This window comes from Sorex araneus, chromosome 5, assembly GCF_027595985.1.
Source record: "Sorex araneus isolate mSorAra2 chromosome 5, mSorAra2.pri, whole genome shotgun sequence".
NCBI classification, from domain to species: domain Eukaryota; kingdom Metazoa; phylum Chordata; class Mammalia; order Eulipotyphla; family Soricidae; genus Sorex; species Sorex araneus.
Genome location: NC_073306.1, coordinates 85,674,494 through 85,698,339, shown reverse-complemented (window position 1 = coordinate 85,698,339; position 23,846 = coordinate 85,674,494). Strand labels below are relative to the sequence as shown.

Below are 23,846 nucleotides of genomic sequence, written 5' to 3'. Positions count from 1 at the left end.
GCAAGCCCTGTGTTACTGGCCCCCTGCACCAGCTCCCCCATAAAATTATGAAAATTCTAATGGCTGGATTCATGCTCCAGAGTTTCTGACCGAAGGGCTGGAGACTTCAACGGGCTGAGCCCAAGCTTTGCATGCAGAGGTCTCAAGTTCCATCCCCAGCACTACATGGTCCCTAAGCACTGCAGGGAGCAACCCCTGAGCACAGAGACAATAGCCTCTGAGCATCACTGGTGTGGCCCAAATAATTTAATAAAACACCACACAAAATGGGGTCAGAGCCATAGTTGGCTTGCACATGACCAACCCAAGTTTGATCCCTGGCATCCCAGATGGACCTCTGAGCACCACCAGGAGTAATTACTGAGTACAGGGCCAGGAGTAACGCCTGAGCACCACTGGGCATGGCCCAAAAGCACACAATAAATAAGTAAAATTCAAACTGATGGTTCCACCCTCCAGAGTTTCTGAATGATGAAACAGAGATGTTAGAGAACAGAGAACAGGCTTGGCATGTGGAAGGCCTGGGTTTGATCCCAGGCACTAATGGTGCCAAGCACACCCCAGAGTGAGCACTGGCAGGTGGGCCCCATCCACCCCCTGCAACAAAACAAAATACACTTTTAGGGACCAGAGAGAGTACAGGAGAGGTAGTAAGGCAGCTCCTTGCATGCTGCTACTTCAGCTATGACCATGGCTCAGTACTGGGTACCTCATACACAGTCCCCTGAGAGCAATGCCAGAGCAATGTCTCTTCCATGCCAGATGAACCCGAAGCACCACCAGATGTGGCCCGAACAGACCACTGTGCCCGAACAGACCACTGTGAACAGACCCCACAACAACAACAAAAAGGGGTGTGGGGGGGGGAGAAAACCAAAATTTATGAATAAAGGTTGTGACTGCTAGATACCGGAAAGGGCTGAGAATCAATTTCTACAACGTTCCCAGGTACTGCTGGTCTGGGGCTTCCCTGTGAGGATCACTTCTTTAGAGCGCTCATCTCACAAAGTAGTTTATGATCCACAGAATGTAGAGGTTATACTGCAAATTCACTTAAGTATTATTTTGTCCATTTAAAAAAAAAAAAAAAACACAATTACAGCGAGGTGATGGAGACAGCTAAAGTGGTAGGGTACATGCATGCAGGAGGCCCTGAATTAAATCCCTAACACTCACTGACAACAGGTATGGCCTTTACTTTTAAAAAGGATGAAAGGAGGATTGGAGCAATAGTAGGGGTAAGGGTTTGCCTTGTACATAGCCGAACAGGTTCAATCCCTGGCATCCCAATATGGTCAGTCCCCTTACGATCACCAGGAGTAAGCCTTGAACATCACTGAGTGTGGCCCAAAAACAAACAAAAAGATGAGAGGATTACAGGGTAAGCAGCCCTTACACAATCCCTTCTCAAGAGGAGAGAGTTTTCAGAGCTAGAGAGAGAGAACTTAACTGGCTGAGCAAGTGCTTCACACGCGGCAGGACCGCAGGACCAGGTTTGATCCCAGAGGACAGAAGTAGGAGTAGCCTCTGAGCACTGCAGGCTGTGGCTCCAAAATAAAGAACCAGAGCAGAAGAAAAGCTCCAGTCTAAGAGGCCACAATTTGAAAGACCAAATCTGTAAGGCACTCTCAAGCAGGGGCCAGAGCAATAGTACTGCTCTGTACTAGTACTAGTAGGTCGTTGCCTTGCACATGGCTGACCAGGGTTTGATCCTCAGCAACCCATATGGTCGGTCCCCCAAGCACCACCAGAAGTGATCCCTGAACACAGAGCAAGGAGTAAGCCCTGAGCACAGCCGAGTATTGGCCCCCCCTAAAATAGGAACTCTTGATCAGAGCAATTCTGAACTTCTGGAATCCGCAGCCACCCGGCAGGTCCCTCTCCACACCTCTCACTCTCATCAGCTGCTTTCTCAGCTTCCTCCAGCTTTTGCAGGGCAGTAGCCAGGCGCTCCTGAGCACGGTCCAGTTCCTCTTCAACCAGCTGAATCCTCCGGTTCAAGGATGCCACCTCAGCCTCGGCCTGCCGCCAAATAAAGAATGAAAAAAGGAGTCAGACATGGTGAAAAGCAGTATGGGAACTATGGGGAAGTGAGAATCTGGCAGAGCGGACCCTGTCTCAGCTCAGATAAATGCAAGATCTCGCTGGCGCAGCGTGGTTATATTTAGATTTTCTCCCTTTTCCAGCAATAAACTCCCACAGGAGCCACAGGAAGAGGGTTTTAAAACTCAATTCCTGGGGCTGGAGTATATCTGACATAGTACAGCAGATAGGGCCCATGCCCAGCATGAAGCCAATCCAGTCAATCCCCAGCATCCCATCTCAAGCCTGCCAGGAACGATCCACAAGCACTGCTGGATGTGCTCCTTCCTCCCCCCCCAACAACAAACAAACAAATCTCAATTCCTTGATCAGCCCAGTGTCAGTCAGCACCAGCCCCTTTCGGAATTCAAATTCCCAATGACCCCAATCATTCAGACCCCAGTGTGGTGAGGAAAGAAAGCCACTGAGAGTTATTCTGCCTAAACGCTGGATTAGAGTATGTCTCACTCTTCAGCAACTTCCTCATGACTGACAAAGCAGAAAAATGAGCAGTGCTCCTCAGGGAGAAAATTCTGAATGATGTATTCCTTTGCAGCTTAAACTCCAGTGAATGCTCCGACCACCTTATCCTAATACAATAAAAGGAAGGTTAGTCAAGGAAAATTTTCCAGAAACATCTTCTGGAAAAGCAAGTGAAGGAATGGACCACTGGCATATTTGCTCCTCATCCTTAATGGAGGAACATTCCTAGGCGCTTAGGGGATATTAGGGCTACTGGGGGAGGGGACATGCAGCGCTAGGGATGAGAAATCCAAGGCATGTGCTGGAACACAGGAGCCACATTATCAAGCACTCCCATTTTCCTTTCTTGCTTTATTTTTAGGGGGATGGGGGAGGCAGACACGACACTTCTCAGCTCAAAGCTCACTCGGACAGTACTCAGCATATCCCATGCTATGCCAGGGAAAGAACATGGCCCTCCCACATTCAAAACCTGTGATTCCACTCCTCTGAGTCATCTGCCTGGCCCCAACCCCACCTCTTCACTAGATAAAACTGCTTTGGGGACCAGAGCAATTGTACAGCTAGTAGGGCACTTGCCTTGGGCGTGGCCCCACCGGGTTCAATCTCCAGAACCCCATATGATCCTCTGAGCATAGAGCCAGGAGTAAGCCATGAGCACTGCTAGGTGTGCCCCTCCCCGCCAAAGAAAAAAAAAGTGGACAGGGGTGTCAGGGAGATATCTCAGAGGGCTGCAGTTCAGGCTTCGAGTTGGGAGCTCTCCATTTGATCACGGCACTGCATGGTCCTCCCACTGCCTGGAACGAACCCTAAAACAGAGGTCTGGGGAGCACAGAGAAGACCATTTCCTCTGTGCCCACCTCTCTTCCCATCTTCTTTTGTTTTTTGCACTGCCACGAACTGAACCCAGGGTCTCACACATCCAAGGCAAGGGCTGTACCTCTAGGCTAACAACCCCACTTCTCCAAATCTGAACTGTAATCACTTGTCATTTTCCAAATCATTCCCTTAAATTCACCCTCCAGTATAGCTTAGGATGATATTCTGCCTCACACAGTGAACCCCCTCATTAAGCACAGACTAGAGCCGGAGGAATCTCTCTCATCCTCCGCAATGGAAATGAGAAACAAGGCTACAGTAGCGCTCCAGGGGCTATTCCTACTGGCAGAAAAGCCAGCTCCTCCCACTGCCCCTCCCCACACCTTGCTGGCAAGTACACTGACTCTGCCACATACAAGAATTTAATCTGCCTGCACACCACCCAGTCCTGATACTTATCCAAGCTTGGTAAACACGATCTCTCTTCTCCAGCCCAGATTCAGATCGTGCCTGAATTCTATTACCCTGATTTCCTCCTGGCAGTGAAGAGTGGGAGCAGCTATAGAAATAATCTGGGCCACTAGCCCCAATGGGGAGGGAGAGAGCCCAAAAAAAGAATCAGGTTATCTGACATAAAAATTTCCAAATATAGGGGCTGTAGATCTAGTACAGCAGGTAGGGCTTGCATGCAGCCAACCCGGGTTCTATCCCTGGCACGCCAAAGGTTTCTCCCCAAGCCCAGACAGGAGTGGCTCCCTGAACGCAGCCAGGCATCAGCCCTGAGCACCATGGGATGTGCCCCCGCCACACCCACACCCACAACCCACACCCACCTACACACAAAGCCAGGGACCCAAAAGATAGTACAAGGGTTAAAAGGGATAAGACTCCCCTGCATGCAACTGACCCTGGTTTGATCCCTGGCACTGCATGGTACCCCAGCAACCACTGGGAGTGACCACTGAACAGAACCAGGAATAGCCCCCAACTACTGGGTATGGTCCAAAATCAAAACCTAAATACAAACAAGGAAGGGTTCAGGGACTAGGGCTATAGAACCACCAGGAGGCGGGAAAAGAAAAATGAGAAGCCTATATATGCTGAAATTACTAAGACACCATTTGTGTCTCTACACTATTCAAAATGTCCTGAAGACAAGTCTTTCCCTTTCCTAGTCCTCTTACCTTTACAGAGAACAAAGTTCTCCAAGGACCACATACATTTCCTCTCAACAGCTCAGACAGGCTAGTGGGTCAAGATTCTGACAACAGCCCAGGCTACTTCACTGCCAGTACCATCTACCATCCCCCTTGCCCTTCTTTCAGATGCCTAGAGGAAAGAAAGAAAGAAAGAAAGAAAGAAAGAAAGAAAGAAAGAAAGAAAGAAAGAAAGAAAGAAAGAAAGAAAGAAAGAAAGAAAGAAAGAAAGAAAGAAAGAGAGAAAGAGAGAGAAAGAAAGAAAGAAAGAAAGAAAGAAAGAAAGAAAGAAAGAAAGAAAGAAAGAAAGAGAAAGAAAGAGAGAAAGAAAGAAAGAAAGAAAGAAAGAAAGAAAGAAAGAAAGAAAGAAAGAAAGAAAGAAAGAAAGAAAGAAAGAAAGAAAGAAAGAAAGAAGGAAGGAAAGAAAGAAAGAGGCCAGATTGGGAGGAAGCTCACGAAATCTAAGTCTCCATCTAGCTCACCAGTAGTTACCCAAATGGAGTAAAGATAACAGCTCTGGGGTGGGGGTGTACAGTTTCCATGACAAGCTGGCTCGGGCAGTTTCTCCCACAAACTAGCATTTACAATAGAATTCTTCGCAAGGCTGAAAAGGGAGGAGGAGAACACATCTTGGTGCTCTCACAAGAGTAAGTGCTAATTGAGCAAGCGTGCATCAAAAGCAGAACCCAGGAGGAAGTGCAGAGACCCTTCAGGGGTGGGGTCTGAGGGAGGGCAGTTGCTGTTCTCCTTTTCACCTCCTCCCACAGAGGATTAGTTCTCTTAGCCAGGAAACAAAGACTGCAGATGCATTCTGCTTGAAGGAGGGCATCTGAATTTTCCTAAGTACAACTCCACAATGGGGGGGGGGGGGGCGGGTTTGCCCTTGATGGTCAATCAAGTCACACCAAGAGGTGGAGTCTGAGTAAAGGCAAGGTCCACTTCACTTACTGCTTGCCCGATCATCATCATTTTTGAGGTCCTTCCTTCACATAGGAAGAGTTTCCAGGGCCCCAGGGAAAGTCTACTGACCCGGGTGTGAGTGATCCCCTGAGTACCCCTGGCACCACAGGATGTGGCCCCACCTCCTTACCCCCACCGCAAATGGCCTCTCCAATCCCTAGGAGGAGGAAGGGAGCACAGCAGCCCAGGCACCCAGGCATATCTAAAGATAGTCAAGGGCAACTTTAAGTGACTTCCACTTAAAATCAGCTTCAGACCTACTGCAGGCTAAGGCACTTGCGGCGCTTGTGTGACACCACACGAGGGTTCTGTCCAGGCACCACAAACAAAACAAAACAGCAAATAGTGTTCCATCTTTCCCACAAAGCACCCCACCACCACCACACAAGCCTGCCATCCTGAGGCATTAAGAGCTAGCAGGCAAAATTCAGAGCCAAGGGGCTGGAGCAATAGCACAGCAGGTAGGGCGTTTGCCTTGCAGCAGCCGGCCTGGGTTCAATTCCCAGCATCCCATATGGTCCCCTGAGCACCACCAGGAGTGATTCCTGAGTGCAGAACCAGGAGTAACCCCTGTCCATCACCAGTTTTGACCCAAAAAAAAGAGAAAAAAATTCAGAGGAAGAGGAGGATTTACCAAAATCTGACATTCTTCTACTTGGCATTTCTTTAATAAATAAATAAAGGCCACAGATAAAATTCAAGACAACAATCACAGAGTCTAGTAAGGGCCGAGCGCTGCAAGTAAGGGCCTACAGTGAGTTCCCCATGCTCACAAATGTAACTGCCCAGAGAGATAACTCACTGAGGAGAGGCAAAGGGGAAGGGAGAGGAGCTATCTGCCACAGAGCAAACAAAGGCGGAGCCAGACTGAGGTGCTCAGAGCAAAGGGCCTTTTGCCTCTCCTGAAGGTGCTCTAGGATGAGGGCAAGGAGAAAGATTATCAACAGGAAAGCAAATCTAAGCCAATAGATAGGTGACAAAGTCGGTTCATTAGTACATCTGAGCTCACAGATGGAGAAAGCTACATACATCCAACAGGCAGATGTTTCAACCCTCTCCAGAGACAAGAAATTTGGGAACAAGGCCAGAATCAAAACTGCTTCTGTTCTCTCAGCAGCATTCCTAAAAATAGGAAGATGAACTACATGCTTAAAGATGGTAAAATTGGGGGCTGTATAGTACAGCCTTGCCTGTGGCTGGCCCTGGTTCGATCACCAGCACCATATGGTCCCAAAGCCCTGAGCACTGCCAATGCAAAATGATTAAAAAGTCAAAAATGGGGACCAGGGTGACAGTTTAAAAAGGCTGGAGTCCTCCGCATGTGACAGCACTGTGGCTTGAGCTTCAGGTCGAAGCACCACTGGGGATATCCCTCTCCCTTAAAAGTGGTTAAATGGTAACTTTCAAATTTATTTTTGCCACCTGATTTTTTTTAATATTTAAAAGTATTTAAATATTGCTTTGCAATCTGCTTAAGTCTAAAGATGAAAGCAAAAGGCACTCAAAACCGAAAGTGGATTTTATATGGTGCCCTGTTAATACAAGGTTTATTTCCAGGACAAAGGCAAAAAAGAAAAAAAAAGGAAAGATGAAGCCTAGTACAAAGCTTAAGCTTTGGATACGGTCAGCTTCCCAACAAGGATGGATAGTCACACAACGCACCTAGAAAATGACTGAGTGGCAACCCCACTGGCCAGCTTCAATAACATCCCGGAGGGCGAAGCCACCGTCCCCAGAAAAGGGAGGAACCTTTTTGAAAATCCCGGATTCCAGGAAGCCCTCAGAGGATAACCGGGAGCCGGCGCACCGCTCCTTTCCTACGGGTGTCTCCCCCTCAGAAAGGACTCTGGGTTCACCGGAGCAAAGTCAGGGTTTCCGGACTCTGGTAGGAGAGCGCCCCACTTCCCCGCCCCCCTTCCCCGCCCCCCTCAGGCCGCGATGAGTTCAGTCCAGGAAGCAAATGGGGCAGGTTCTAAAAGAGAAGTGACCACACCTGCAACTACTCACCCTGCTGACTACTACCACCCCCCCCACCCGCGCCCAGGAGCACAGGGGCCACGTTTTCCTACTAGGACACTGATCTAGGGGCTGGAGAGAGTTCTGCGGGGAAGGTGTGCTTGGTGGACTCAACCCACGGCACATCATAGGGTCCTCCAAGCCCCGGCCACCAGTGATCCTTGGGCTCAAAGCCTAGAGTCAGTTTTGTGCATGGCAGGGTGTGGCCCAAAGACAAAACCCAAAAAAGAGCAGGAACCTAGAACTAGTCCTAGTGTAAATCCTACTTGCACGGGTCCCCAAGTCACCCTGTCTTCCTCTTTAAGGGGATCTAATCTCCAAAACAAAGGCAATGAGAAAGTGTCACTAGTCATAGAGTCACCCAGAGGGCACACCGCACCTGAACGGGCACGGGCAGTAGCTGGCTTAACGAAGAGGGGAAAAACCCTCTGAAGAAAAGGCGAACGCGGAAGGCAACTGGCGGCACTCCCCAGAGCAGAGTTTTCCAACGATCTTCAAGTTTTAACCTCGAGAGGGCTCCTCCTCCTCCCTGCGGAGGGGCCAGGGAGGGAGCACGCAAAGAACAAGGGGCACCGGCGAACCACCCCCTACCCCGTCCCTGCAGGGGGGGCTTCACTTTCCGAAACCCCGACTACGCTGGTGGGGGGAGCAGCCCCACCCACCCGACTGCATCCGAAACCGGGGCAAATCCGCGGGCTCCCCCTGCAACAAAAGCCCTCCCCGCCCACAGCAGCCTCGCCGAGCTGCCCCGGTTCGACGACAGCCCAAGCTTTTGAGAAGCAGCAGCAGGGCGCTCGTGAGGAAGCGGGAAGAAAAGGAGCGGCGGGGCCTGCCTCGGCGCCCCCGGGGGCCCCGGGCCGGAAACTCCGGCGGGCCGCACGCGCCGGCACCCTCCAGCAATCAAGGCCCCAATCCGGCAGCAGCTTCCGCCCCGGCCGGCCAGGGGTCCCACCCTCGGGTCCAGGCCGCCGGCGAGGCGCCGTCCGCCCACTGGGCGCGTGGAGGAGGGGTGCAGAGGCGAGGGCTCCCCGAAAGAGGAAAAGGGCCCCAGGCGGGAGGATGGGAGGGGCAGCCGCGGCCTCCAGCTCCGCGCCGAGGGCACCGCGCTTCCTCCCGGCGGGCGGCTGCCTCATTTCCTGAGCAGGGAGGTGGGGGAGCGGAAAAGCTGCCAGCACGCCGGGCCGGGGCTTCCCGGCGCCACCCCCGTCCCAGACGCCCCCTTTAGCCGCCCGCTTGGCACCCACTGCCTCCGACCCCGGAATGCTACCGCCCGCGGCGCCAGACCCCTCGGACAGGGGGACGGGACCCCCCCCCCCGCTCCGTGCGAATGAATTCAACCGATCGAATGAATGAATCGGGGCAGAGAGGAGGCGGAAAGGCACCCCCGGCGCCCCGCCGCGCCCGGGCCCCAGAAGCGCAGCCCCACCCAATTCGGGGCGCCCACTGCACGGCTTCCGCCCACCCCAGCCCGGCTCGAGAGGGTTGGGCTGCCCCGCAAAAAGGGAAACAAATTAAAAAAAAAATAGCCCAACCCCAAAGCGGCCCAGCAGGGTCGCTCGCGGCGGCCCCGGCGCGCCCGCCCGGCCGCCCGCGCTCTCGGTACCTGTTCCCGGGCCCGCCTTTCGCCCTCCACTTCCCGCTGCAGGCGCTCGGCCCTCTCCTCCGCGTCGTCGGCCTGCTGCTGCAGGACCTGGATCTTGCGCTTCACCGCCTCGATGGTGGTGATCCCGGCCATGGTCCCCCCGACCCTGCTTCGCTGCCTCAGCCGCCTGTGCCTCTGCCTGTGCCTGCGCTCGGCGCTCCAGCCGCCCCTCAGCCCCACTTCCGCCTACTCCGCCCTGAAATACCGGAACTCGCCCGCCCGGCCGGAAGTGACGCCGCCGCCGCCGCCCGTCGCCGCCGCCGCCGCCGTGCGCGCCTTCTCGCCCCGCGGCTCCGGCGGGAAAGGCTGTGCCTTCGAGGGGGACCCCACGGCGGAGTGAGCGGCCGCGCCTCCCAGCCGCGCTGGGCCTTCGCCCCGGACCAGCAAAGGGGGGCGGGGCTGGGAAGCGGGGGTTGCCATGGTAACCGCCTGGCCTGCCGCCCACAATAGCCGGCCGGCGCCCGACGCTGCCAGGGCGCTCCCCCGCCTTCCCCGGCGGGCTCGTGGCCCCAGTCCGACTCCCCACGCCCTAGACATCCCCAGAGCCCCGGGCCACGCGCCTCGGCCCCCCGAAACTGGGCCTAAGAAACACCCGGACTCGGGGGCCTCCGTCGCCAGTGCCGCGCCGGGGGCTTCGCTCGCGGCTCCCGAAAGCCTGGAAGGGGACTGCGGCAGCAGGAGACATGGACAGGCCCCCATGTTCTCGTTCTAGTGGGCATCGGTTCTGGACTCGGAGGTTCCGTTCGGAATACTGGCCTTTGCCGGTGCAAACCAGCCAATTACTCTCCTGCTAAGCCGCTCCAAACTGGGAGGATTCTGGCCTCGGTGGTAATTACTCATGTCTGGGATTGGAAAATCCAGGGGTAAAGTGCTTGCCTTTGCAGGTGGTCACTCCCCCCTCCCCCCTTCAAGACCCCGCCACCTCCAGGAGTGAACCCTGGAGTCCAGAGCTAGGAGTAAAACCTGAGCACCACCATGTGCCCAAACCACCACCACCCCCAATAAAATAAAATAAAATAATTAATCATCAGTTATTACTCGTTTTATAGGTGAGGAGGATGCCTCATGCCCGCACTGTCCTTCAAATAGTCAGTTCCCAGATCCTTGACACACCAGCAAGAGAGAAGTGCCCAGAAAACTACCATGAAACTGAGCCCTACATTTTTTTTCTTTTTTTGCTTTTTGGGTCACATCCGGCAATGCGAAGGGGTTACTCTTGGCTCATGCACTCAGGAATTACTCCTGGCAGTGCTCGGGGGACCATATGGGATGCTGGGAATCGAACGCAGGTGGGGCACGTGCAAGGCAACCACCCTACCCGCTGTGCTATTGCTCCAGCCCCTGAGCCCTACGATCTTTTTTTTTTTTAATTTTTAAAATTTTATTGAATCACTGTGAGATAGTTACAAGCTTTCATGTTTGGGTTACAATCTCACAATGATCAGACACCCATCCCTCCAACAGTGCACATTCCCCACCACCAATATCCCAGGTATACCCCCACTTTTCCACCTCCCCCTGCCTCTAAGGCAGACAATATTCCCCATACTCTCTCTACTTTTGGGCATTATAGCTTGCAACACAGACACTGAGAGGTCATCATGTTTGGTCCATTGCCTACTTTCGGCATGCATCTCCCATCCCAATTGGTTCCTCCAGCCATCATTTTTTAGTGATCCCTTCTCTATTCCATCTGCCTTCTCCCCTCTGCTCATGAAGCAGTCTTCCAGCTATGGGGCAATCCCCCTGGCCCTTATATCTACTGTCCTTGGGTGTCAGCCTCATGTGATGCTATCCTACACTCCACAAATGAGTGCAGTCCCTCTATGTCTGTCCCTCTCTTTCTGACTCATTTGACTTAGCATGATACTCTCCATGTTTATCCATTTATAATCAAATTTCATGATTTCATCTCTCCTAACAGCTGCATAGTATTCCATTGTATAGATGTACCAAAGTTTCTTTAACCAGTCATCTGTTTTAGGGCACTCGGGTTGTTTCCAGATTTTGGCTATTGTGAACAGTGCTGCAATAAATATATAGGTACAGATGTCATTTCTACTGTTGAGCCCTACAATCTTGAATTAAAAATTTAATCAGTTTTACCCCACTTCAGCTTCCAGAAACTGCAGAGGGTCTATTTATGACTTTAAAAAGGTGCCCCAATAGACACTTTTGTACAGGGTTTTTGGAAGCACCATAGTAAAGAGAATTATTTTTTTTATCTTCCCTCACTCCTACTTATTCCTCCCATCTTCCCAGTATATAACAGTAATAAATCTTTGCTCTGACGAGGCTCTCTAGAGTTCTGGTGTGGCACTTTAGAATGAAGACTCCTAAGGATGAAGAGATAGTACAGCTAGTGAGGCATTTGCCTTGCACACAGCCCATCTCTGGCATCCCATATGGTCCCCCAAGCATTGCCAGGAGTGATCCCTGAGCGCAGAGCTAAGAGTAACTCCTGAGTATCCCCAGGAGTGGCCCAAAAACCGAAAATAATAAAATGCTTTCACCTCTCTTTGGAAGTTTAGTTAGGGACTATGACCACAGATATGAGACATTGTTATTGGGGTGCTGGCCAGCAGGGAGCATCGTTGTACCTCCCTGACCCAAGGAAAGACCCTCAAAGAGGTATTAAGAGCAGCAGTGCTTGCCAGAAATTGAAACTTGGTCCAAGGAAAAAGGTAGCTTAACCCTTGACAGGGTTTAGAAGCATGATGCAAAGCTGGAGTGATAGCACAAGATTAAGGCACTAGTCTTGCATGCAGCCAAACCTGGTTTGATCCCTGGCATCATACAGTCTCCCCTGACCACTGCCAGGAGTAGCCCCTGAGCACTGCTGGGTGTAACCTAAAAAAGTAAATAAAAATTACTTTTTTGATGCATGGGCCTCAAGGGACACAGTGCATTGGTTTCCTGTGACCAACAATATGGTTTATTGACAGATAATCTGTCCATCTTTGTCTCTTCTGTCCCCATGCCTCACATTTAAAAGGGATGTGGGGGGAGGGGCTACAGAAACAAAGGGTCAGAGTGCAGGTTCTGCATGTGGGAACCTAGAATTGCATCCTTGACACTGCATGGTCCCTGAGCATCACTGGCAGCTACACACTCCCCAGCACCAGACTGTGCCCTGTTGCCCTTCTCCTTCACCTTGTTTTCACCCTAAATAGCTTCTGATTTCATCTTGAATTGTAAGATGTAATAGTTGTAACGTGAGTTTCCTTACTGCCACTAAACTGCACTTAAAAATAGGTAGCTGGGGGCTGGAGCAATAGCACAGTGGGTAAGGCATTTGCCTTGCATGCAGCCGACCTGGGTTCGATTCCCAGCATCCCATATGGTCCCCTGAGCACCGCTAGGGGTAATTCCTGAGTGCAGAGCCAGGAGTAAACCCTGTGCATCGCCAGGTGTGATCCAAAAAAAGAAAAAAAAATAGGTAGCTGTGGGTGTAGCAGTAATACAGATGGTAGGGTGCTTGTTCAATCCCAGATGCTCCTTGGCCCCCCAAAAACCTGCCAGGAGTGATCCCTGAGCACAGAGCCAGGAGTAAGTCATGAACAACGTTGGGTGTGGCCCCAAAATGAATCCAAATCGGTAGATCATGTGCCTTGTACATATGAGGCCCTGGGTCCAATCCCTAGCACCACACACATACACATAAAAGGTTAGACAATTGTTATGCAACATTTACTTTTTTTTTAAGTGTTATTTATTTTTTGGGTCATACCCGGCGATGTTCAGGGGTTATTCCTGGCTCTGCACTCAGGAATTATTCCTGGCGGTGCTTGGGGGACCATATGGGATGCCAGGGATTGAACCCCGGGTCGGCTGAGTGCAAGGCAAACATTCTTCCCGCTATACTATCGCTCCAGCCCCAACATTTACTTTTCAAGAACTTAAAATATAAAGACTGGGGGCCAGGGAGATAGTTCAAAGGGCTGAAGCACATGCTTTTTGTTGTTTTTGTTGTGGTTTGGCTTGGGGCTACACCCAGCTATGCTTGGGACTTACTCCTGGCTCTGCACTCAACAGTCACTCCTGGCTGTGCTGAGGTGGGGGGATGGGGGACTATATGGGATGTTGGGGATCTGGGTTTGGCTGTGTGCAAGGCAGATGCCCTACCAGCTATACTATTGCTTTGGCCCAGCACATATTTTGTATGTCAAAGTCTTGGGTTCAATTTCTGGCAATTCATCGTTGTTCTGCATAGCCCCCTACCGCCACCCCAGCATGGAGCTGGAAGTAGCTCTGGAAACCTGCCTCCTGGTAACCTCTTCCCCGCTTCAAGTCCCTGCCAACACTAGGTGTGGCCACCCCCTCCCCAAACAAAACAAAGACCTCAGAGTAACTCTAGAGGGGGAAAAATTAAGTTCAGAATGACCTTGCCACACCCTTGTCCTTGCTCTTCCTACAGTCCCAACAAATCCCACTCTTTCCAGAAAAGCTTCTCTGGTAACCAGGACTCCTGTGTAGACATGCAGTTATTGACTCTCCTGCTCTGTCCTTAAATCTACATCAAAGTAACATGTTCTGTTTGTTTATGAATCTCCAGGGCAGAAGGGAACAGAACACCCCCTAGAAGATACACTAGTTTTTTTGTTTTGTTTTATTTTGGGACCACACCTGTCAGTGCTCAGGGCTTTCTCCTGGCTGGGCTCGGGACCATATGGGGTGCTGGGGATCGAACCCGGGTTGGCTGCTTGCAAGGTAAGTGCCCTACCTGCTGTACTATCTCTATCCAAAAAGGGCACCAATCTTGCTTGCAACCAATCCTAGTTCAGTCCTGGCACCACATTTGTTCCCTGACTACAGAGTCAGGAGTAAGTCTGAGCACCTCTGGGGGCCAAACAACAAAAAATAAGATTTGAGGGTGTTTGTTCTCCACATTGGAGTTTCACCTGCTTCTCCATCTGAGATGTGCCATTCCTTTCTTTCACTTTATGACACATTCTCTATCTCAGAGATTCAACTGCATCTCTACCTGGGTGGGTATTTTTTGTCCTGGAGAAGTTTCTGTTCAAGAAAACATATTCTGGGGGCTGGAACAATAGCACAGCGGGTAGGGCGTTTGCCTTGCACGTGGCCAACCCGGGTTCAATTCCCAGCATCCCATATGGTCCCCTTAGCACTACCAGGAGTGATTCCTGAGTGCAAAGCCAGGAGTAATCCCTGAGCATCGCCAGGTGTGACCCAAAAAGAAAAAAAAAAAAAGCATATTCCTCCCCTCATCCCACACACACGTAATTCTTTCAATGAATTTCCCTGAATAAAATAAACTATTTTACTTCACACAATTTTTTTCTTTTGGGGCCAGAGAGAAAACTCAAGAAGTCGAGGACATATAAAGCATACTTCAACATGCATGAGGCCTGGATTCAATCTCGACTACCACATGGTCCCCCACTCACAGAGCCAGAGTAGTCCCCACCAACACCATTTCCAGGAATGGCCATAAAAACAAGAAAAAGAATTCTTGGGGGGTTCCTTGGGGGAGGTAGCCTGGCACAGAACAAACTTAAGTTTGTTTGCTCTCTGGCACCATGTATGGTTCCCCCATCTCCTCCCTAGGAGTGATTCCTGAGCACGGAGACAGGAGTAGTTCCTAAACACCACTGAGTAAAGCACTGTTATAGTACTGTCATCCCACTGTTCATCGATTTGCTCAAGCGGGTACCAGTAACGTCTCCATTGTGAGATTTGTTACTGTTTTTGACATATCAAATACGCCACGGGGAGCTTGCCAGGCTCTGCCATGTGGGCGGGATACTCTCAGTAGCTTGCTGGGCTCTCCAAGAGGGACGGAGGAATAGAACCGAGGTCGGCTGCATGCAAGGCAAATGCCCTACCCACTGTGCTATTGCTCCAGTCCACCACTGAGTAAAACCCATAAAAATATAATAATAATTTTAAAGTATCATTAAAGGCTGAAGAGATAGTATAGGGGAGTAAGGCACTTGCCTTGCACTTTCACCAGGAGGGATCCCTGAACACAGAGCCAGGAGTAATCTCTAAGAACTGATGGGCGTAGTCCAAAAAAATGAAGTGGGAAAAAAAGGGTGTCAGTAAATTTTCAGGCTCTTCTGGTCCTTAGAGTATGATGACAGTTCCTGAGTAGGGACAAAGCCCAGAGACAATCTGTACATGAATGGGTCAGACGATGTTCCAGGAAATCTCTGTAGGAAACTCGGTTGTAGGATTTACCCGACAGATGGGAGTTTGCTGAGCCCAGATTTGAGAAACACTCTACTTCCTGCTTCCGTTTTATAGCCTGGCCTAATGCCTAACACATTTTTGTCTTCCTCTTCTATTTCTTGTTCTTAACTGGACTGTTGGGAAAGATAACAGGAGAAGTGGAATGAATTTTTTGTTCACACTTTATATATTTAAGTGATTTCTGGTAGAGTTCTTTATCTTCTCAAGAACCAATATGATACATGGTCTAGAGCTTCTCTCTGTCTCTGTGTCTCTCTCTCCTTTCTCTCTCTCTCTCCTTTCTCTCTCTCTCTCTCTCTCTCTCTCTCTCTCTCTCTCTGTCTCTCTCTCTCTCTCCCTTGCTCTCGCTCTCTCTCTTTCTCCTAAGAGCTCAGGTTAGACTTGTTTGTTCTTTTTGTTGCTCCTGGAAACGCTTCCTTAAGCCTGCACATTAGCTGGTTCACCCTTAGGACTTTCCCAGAGTTGTTACCCAGCGTCTCATAAAACTGTTATTAAAGCTGACCTTGTGCCAGTTTGTGAAAATGTCTATCCCTGCACCAGCTGATTGGAATCAGTGATCTGTCCTCTATCCATCTATACCCGGAATCCCTCCAGCAAGACCATGGAGCCCAGATCCCCTGGGGAAACCTGTGGTTTCTGCAGTTTTCCAGGAAGGGAGGATTAATAAATTGTAGTGGTCTGAGAATTTGGGAACTATGAATATATGTAATCTGATATGTGCCCATACATATACACATTTATATCTATAGTGTTTGATCTGTTGGGAGTCCTGATCTCTGGCATGTCTGAGCCTATACTCCTTAGCCTTTCTCTGGGCCACTGAAAGCGGTGGGAAGCCAAAAAGAAGATCAGAACCCTACCAGCAAAGAGCCTGAAGGCGAGTTCAGCTCTACTGTCTAGTGTGCTTTCCATAGACAAACTTGATTTTAAAAACACATGGGCCAGAGACACAATAGTACAGCAGGTGAGGCGCTTTTCTTGCACCCGGATGACTTGGGCTCAGTCCCAGAACCACATAGGATCTTATAAGATCCACCAAGAGTAAGCTCTGAGCACCACTGGGTGTGGCCCCCAAACAAAACAAACAAAATGTTTTGTCAAGGGTTGAAGCAGTAACTAGGTGTTCTGCATGGCCAGATAGTATCCTGGGCACTACTGGGAGTAGCCTCCAAGCATCACTGGGTGTGGCCCCCAAAACAAAGTAATAAACTAGAACCACTTCAGTGGGGCTGAGGAGATAGCTCGGGTGGCTAGAGGGTATGCCTATGTGCAGGAACCTCTCAGAGTCTCCTGAGACCCCGTGCTCTACATACAAAAGGACCCTCGTTCTAACTCTGGCAGACACCACATAGCCTCCCAGAAAGCCACCTGGTACGGCCCTAGAGGTCCCTCACTAGTACCACTAGGTATAGCCCTGGACGCCCTCATAGCACCAGGTCTAAGCACTGACCCACCTTGTCCAGTTGGTCAAATGCTGCTGAAAAGGCCCCCGGCCCTGGTAGCACTGCATGGAAGGCCCCAAAGCAAACAACAACAAAATGCCCCTGGGTTCCAGTCATTTCAGTGCTGAGAATGTGTATTTCCACCAGTACTGGGACACTAGTTTCTATTACTCACTGGAACTGGAGTGATAGTACAGGGGTTAAGGCCTGTCTTACATTACCAATCCTAGCTCAACTCCTGGCACCACAAACGGTCCTTTAAGCACTGCCAAGAGTGATTCCTAGCACAGATCCAGGAATAGCCCCTGAGAAACTCAAGTGTGGCCCATACCAGCCCCCCAAAATATTTCTATGGGGCCAGGAACGTAGTTCAGTAGTAGACTATCTGCTTAGCTGACATAGGACGTAAGCTTCATCCTGCGCCCAAACAAAAACACTCCAGGGTTACTTTCTTCCAAAAATCTTTCTGTCATAGTGTCTTATTTATCTTTGTGGTAAACTCAGGTTGAAATAAAAGAAAGCTGATGAGTGTGGAATAATACGAAGTGGAAAAGAGAACTCCATTTTCAAATGGGAAAAGTGGGGGATAGAGAAGCTGAATAATTTAGTCAGGGTCCCAGAATAAAGTCTGATGATGCGACCATGAAGTCCCCTCTCCTCCTTAAGCACCATGATCCCTCCCACATCTCTGTGGCTTGAGAGCAGGTGCCCACATTGGCCAAGACAAATAAACCCATGTAGGCCTGGGATCAGTGTGACCTCTTTATCTCATTGTGAAATTGGAGCTGTTCTACTGGCCAGTTGAGAGATGAGAGATTCCCTATTAACACACATGCTAAGCACTGGACACAAAAGCTAAGAATGTAGGGAGGGGCAGGGATAAATAATAGCATCTGAATTTGGAACCCTCTCATCCCCTCTCTTTGTCTAAATTTTTGGAAAGATCATTAAATGTCTGGTCTGGTAATGCAACATAAATAAATAGGACCTCTACAGATTTGGGGGTGGGTTTTTGTTTATTTCGTGGACCACACTGTAGTCCTCAAGTGCACTACCACTTCAACGTTTACTCAAGTACTGTTCCTGGTACTACTTGGAGGACCATTCTGTGCCAGAAATTGAAGCTAGATCCTCTTGCATGCAAAGTATACTTCGGCCCATCAGAGCACAGCCAGGGGTTCCTGACCCAATTTCTACATGCTTTAAGAAAAAAATGTAGGGGCTGGAGTAATAGTACAGCAGATAGGGCATTTGCCTTGCACATGGCTGACTCAGGTTCAGTCCCCAGCATCTCATATGGTCCCCCAAGCACCACCAGGATCGATTCCTGAGTGCAGATCCACGAGTAACCTTTGAGCATCTCTGGGTATGACCAAAAAAACAAATAAATAAATAAATAAATAGATAAATGGAAAATGTAGAGGGACCAGAATGATAGTACAGAGGGCAAGACACTGTTTTGTTTTGTTTTGTTTTTTGGGGGGAGGGCAGGTTGTGTGTGTGTTTTGGTTTTGTTTGTTTTGTTTTGGGACCATGCCCAGTGATGCTCAGGCTTACTTACTCCTGACTCTGCACTCAGGAGTTATTCTTGGCAGTGCTCAGGGGACCATATAGGATGGCAGGGATTGAACTGGGGTGAACCATGTGCAAGGCAAGTGTCCTACCCGCTGTACTATCGCTCCAGCCCCATGACCTGGGTTCTAGCTCTTTCTCCCTATTTTGTCCCTTCAACCCTGCAAGGAATGATCCCTGAGCGCAGACAGAAGTAAGCCTGATCACTGCTGGGCCCAAATATTTGAGAAAAAGAAAGAAGGAAAGGAAAAAATGTGCAGAGCCAGAGATTTTTTTTATAAATAAAAATAGTACAGCAGGTGCAGCAGGTGAGGCACCTGTCTTGTATGCTGCTGACTGGTGTTCAATCCCTAGCACCACACAGAGTCCCCGGAGCACAGACAGGGGTTAGTCCTGAGCATAAATTCAGGAGTAAGATCAAAAGAGATCAAAAGAGAGAAAGAAAGAGAAAGAGAAAGAAAGAAAGAAAGAAAGAAAGAAAGAAAGAAAGAAAGAAAGAAAGAAAGAAAGAAAGAAAGAAAGAAAGAAAGAAAGAAAGAAAGAAAGAAAGAAAGAAAGAAAGAAAGAAAGAAAGAAAGAAAGAATAGGAAGGAAGGAAGGAAGGAAGGAAGGAAGGAAGGAAGGAAGGAAGGAAGGAAGGGAGAGAGAGAAAAGGAAGGAAAAGAAGAAAGAAAAAGGAAGAAAGGGAGAGAGAAAGAAAAGAAAGAGAAAGAAAAGAAATAAAAAAGGAAAGAAAGAAAAATAAAGCGAGAGAGAGAAAAGAAGAAAGAGAGAAAGATGGGCTGTTAGCCTGCACCATCAGGGTGTGTCACAAAACAATATGTATGCTTTTAAAAAGTTGTACTAGCAATTGACATATGTAAAAATACATGTGAGCATATGTGTCTTTGCTCTAAGGGTACCCATGAATGTATCTAAGTGTGTTTGAAACTTAGTCCTGTTACCATTAAGGTCTATATGTAGAGATTAAACCTACCCGTCTCCACCATCTCTAATACTCACATCAGCTGCTTTCTTCTCTGCCAACTCCAGCTTCTCCTGGGCATCTTTCAAGGCTTCAGAATACTTGTCCAGCTCATCCTCTGTCCCTTTAAGCTTCTTCTGCATAGCTGCTAGCTCATCCTCCAGCTGTAGGAGCCCCAGAGTCACAAAACATCACACACAGTGGTACAGGCCAAGCCCCTGGGTCTATGAGTTGACTAACTGCTGGACTCCACTGCTCTGGAATTTACCTGTAGTGACAAACAGCTCATTCCCAGCCACATGCAATGTGCTGGGCCAGGGCCAAGGAGATAGTGTAGCAGCAGGGCACTTGCCTTCCATGTGCCTGATCTGGGTTTGATCCCCAACACACTATATGGTACTCAGACCTCCACCAGGAATAATCTCTGAGTTCAGAGCCAGGAGTAAGCCCTAAGCATTGACAGGTATGATCCCAAAACAAAAATAAAAAATGGCGCACTGCTCCAAGAGACATTGCTATGATCTCTGACCAGCCAAGTCTGACCAGCTGGGTCTCATCTTAGGGTGCAGACACCTGGAGCACTATTTAAGGGAAATGAGACCTCGCATGCTGGGAGCCAAGACCTCCCTTCCCCTCTAGAAATCAGGAGTATCCCAATGCATCATCTACTCCCACCTTAAACCTGGCTACATGCATTGTGGTTCAGGGGTCGCTGACTGTCACTGGCAGTCTGAAGCTGGTCCACTTGATATCCTCTGCCTATCTTACTGGGCTGGGGAAGGGGGTCCTTCTTGCCCAAAGAATGAACTGGTCCCATAGGTCACTGCCATCCCAGGGGTGGGAGAGTCCAGTCCCAGGAACTACCTGCTTGCTTCTCTCCTCTGCTTGCTTCTGCTCAGCCTCTGCTTGCTCAGCCCGGTCCAGGGCATTTTCCTTGTCCAGTTTCAGCATCTGCATCTTTTTCTTGATGGCCTCCATCATGAGCTGTGAGGTGTTCCCCTGCAGAACCAGAGAAGGGGCCAGCAAGGAGGGTGCTGGTGGCTCCCGAGATCAGAGCCTTTATTTCTGCTCAGGGTTCCACCTCTCTTCCCTAATATGGTCTTTCCAGCCCCCTCTGTCCACTCATTGTCTCCTATGGGAGAAAAGGGAGAGATACTTGGATGCACTGATGTGTCACCAGCAAAGAAAATCTGGGAACAGCTGAGGCTGGTTTTAGACAGTGGGGAGTAGGGGCAGAGGGACACTGTCCTTGACCCTGAAACTTTCCACTGACTCTGGACAGCTCTCAATGGAAGGGGGAAAGGTGGAATAAGAGGGAGGCACATTGGCACATTTACAAATGCAGTTTTCACCCAAAGGGGCTTGTTGCTCTTGAGCTTCCTTCTTGCTCTTGCTGGAACCATGAAGGGTGCTGACAGACTGGCTGTTTTACCTTTAATCCCTACTATTCAAGGACAGTGATGAGGTGAGGTCACCCTTGATCCTTGACAATCCCCCCCAGAGACACAGATCAAATGACTGTTGCTATTTTGAAAGTCTTTATCTTTTTTATTTAAAAAAAATTGAGGTGGGGTATTGGGCCACACCCAGTGGTACTAAGGGCCACTTACTTCTTGTTCTGTGTTCAGGGATCACTCCTTGAAGGGGATCAGGGGACCATAATGGAGTGAACTCTGGTAGCTACATGCAAGGCAAGTGCTCTACCACCTGCACTATTTCTCCAGACCCTGTTTTGAAGCTCTTTAATGAGCAGAAAGATGTGGTCCCCTCACCCCTTTACGGTCTTCAAGGATTGAGGATGAGGTTTGGAATCTAGAAGACCGTCTTAGAGCTTCAAGTGGAGGAGAGAAGAGGGGAGAACCAGCGTCATCCAGAGAGGACCATGCCCACTGTCTCCTTTAAAGTTGTCTTTAAATAGAATTTCTAGATCCACACAGACTGTGCTGCTCTCTGCCCTTCTCCCCCTCTGCTCCCTCCCTAATCATCATTGTCAGCTCTCTTCTCCCAGGCTTAGTTGTAGGCCATGTTCATCCTTCCACTGGGAGCTTTGTCACTGAGAGGTGGCATCTGATCTCAGCACACAGGCACCATCTGCCCTGAGAATATGCCAGAGGAGAGGTGGACACTGCTCAAGGTGACCAGAGCTACTGGGGAATGGTGAAAATGGCTCTAACTAGTCATAATGTCAAAGATAGATGGGTCATTTAATTTAATTTAATTTAATTTGTTTTGTTTTTATTTTCAGTGTCATACCTAGTAGTGCTCAGGGACTACTCTGGCTCTGTGCTCAGAGATCAGTCCTGGCAGGGCTTGGGGAATCATATGGGATGTCTTGTCCACTGTGCTGTCTCTTTGACCCCGTCATTTTATTTTTTCTGGTTTTCGAACCACACCTGGCAGTGCTCAGGGCTTACTCCTGACTCTGCACTCAAAAGTCACTCCTCGTGGGGTTTGGGGGGCCCTCTATGGTGCCAGGGATTAACTGGAGTCATTGTGTGAAGGCAAGTGCCTTGCCCTGCCTGTACTCTCTCTGGCCCCATCACTTCAGTTTATGGAAGACATATAGGAAGATCAGATACTCAATTACAGCACTCTCCAGTTTAAGATTAAAATGCACGTAGGTTGTCACCACTGTTCCTTCAGGGGGTTCTGGAGACAAAAGTTTCATTTAAAAAGACAGAGGGCTGGAGAGATAGTACAGTGGGTATGGCTCTTGCCTTGCATGCGGCTGACCTGCGCTCGATCTCTGGCATCCCATATGGTCCCCTGAGCACCACCAGGAGTAAATTCTGAGTGCAGAACCAGAAGTAAGCCCTGGGAATTTCCCAGTGTGGGCCCCAAAACCATAAACAAAACAACTAAACAACAACCAAAATAAGAAACTAGGCCAAGGAATGAGCTAGGTGGTCAAGCGTGCACTGGTACCATATGCCCCCTGCCCAGAGCCCCCAGAATCCAAACACCACTGTATCCTGGCACTCTGGCATTGAATTGCCCGCTGGAAGTGCCCCTGAACCTCAGGAGTACTGCTTGGGAGTCCTCCTCACAAGAAAGACCGGACCCCAGAGGTGGAGGTAGGAGAGTGTAAGATGCCAGATTGCCTGCTGCTGTAAGAATATGTTTGACATTTAGTTGGTTCCTAATCAAACAACCCAATATCAAACATATCACGCAGAAGCAGGCAGGAAATCTTTGGTGGGCAATTCTTGCGTGGCAGAGAAAGGAGCAGAGATACCCCAGGCAGCAAGCACGGTGAAGTGGAGCGCTTTCTCCTTGGAGGAGGCTCCTGGCCTCTGCTCGGCTGCCCTGCTTCAGCTCTGCTCCCACTTGGGCTGGTCTCAGCGGCCCCATGTTGGCCTACATCAGGAAGCAGCTCTGGCAGGCCGCCACATCCGGGCCCCGTTCTCCCCAGAGCTCCTGAGCTTCTCTCCTGATGTCACGGTCACAGTGCTCAGGGGATCAGCAGCGGCAGCAGCTCCCATAGCCCTGCACCTGCTCCCTGTAACTCCCAACAGCCCCCAGGCTTTCCGGAGTCCGGTGCAGTGTGTGTGTGTGTGTGTCGGGGGACACTTGCCCATGTTACTTTGTTTTTCCAATGCGTGTCTGACCTTCCCAGATCACCCCACCAACATTGCCAAGGCCCTTCAGAGGCTACCACTCTGGAATATGCTGGCTCTAAAGCACTGCAGAGAAGGATCCAGATGGCTATGAGAAATACAAAATACATGGAGGCCCTAATACATACAAATATAAAATACCAACTTGGGCTGGCTGGTTTGGTTTGAAGGCCCTTCTGGTGGTGACTGGGAGTAAGCCCTGACCCTGGGTTTTGAGGTTTCTCCCCCCGTGACTCGGGGGACCATGCCACACTGGGCGGGCACTCAGTCTGCCAAATGCTCTTCCCAATCCTTCTGAGTTGAAACTCTGACCATCTCATGTGGTCCTGATTCCTTCCCACCATCTGTCCCTTCTCACCTTCTCCCCTGGACCTCCAGGCATTCTTCTGAAGTAGCCCTTGAATGTGCAGAAGAGCCACTGGTCTCCCTTTCTAGTTCCATGGCTGTAGAGGAAACAAACAGTCTTCCCTGTCTGGCAGAGTTGAAGGCTTCAGGCACTAGATCCAGGGTGAGGGAAGAAAGCGCCTCTTCCAGGAAGCAGCCTGCTGGCTTGAGGTGTATCCTCCTCTTCTGCATTTGTTTTTATAACAAGAACTACTGGGAGCTTGAGAAACAGGTCAGGGGTGAAGGTGCTTGCTTTGCACCTAGCCCACCTGGGTTGTATCCCTGGCACCATCGAATGGTGTCACGAGCACCAGCCAGGAGGAATCCCTAAGCACAGAGCCAGCAGTCAGCCCTGAGTACTGCTGCATATGGCACACCCTCCTAAACCCCCCAAAACAAAATTAAATTAAAATATATTTTGTGGGCCGGAGTGATAGTACAGCAGGTAGGGCG

The 23,846-nt window shown here is 49.9% G+C and overlaps 1 protein-coding gene across 12 annotated transcripts in view; it reads right to left on the bottom strand.

Annotated features, from left to right (window-relative positions):
- The window catches only part of TPM3 (tropomyosin 3), a 36,434-nt gene extending 16,061 nt beyond the window's left edge, over positions 1-20,373 (bottom strand). For 5 of the 12 annotated variants that reach the window (XM_004619248.3, XM_055138542.1, XM_055138543.1 and 2 more), the window contains exons 1-3: positions 20,257-20,373; positions 19,431-19,556; positions 1,889-2,022 (exon numbers count right to left, since the gene is read on the bottom strand). In XM_004619248.3, coding sequence (XP_004619305.3) covers positions 1,889-2,022; positions 19,431-19,556; positions 20,257-20,373 — 377 coding nt within the window. Of the gene's footprint in view, positions 1-1,888; positions 2,023-9,159; positions 9,400-19,430; positions 19,557-20,256 lie in introns of those variants that run through there. The other 7 variants (XM_004619250.2, XM_004619253.2, XM_055138544.1 and 4 more) reach the window with 6 other exon arrangements.
- Positions 20,374-23,846: the final 3,473 nt, after the last annotated feature.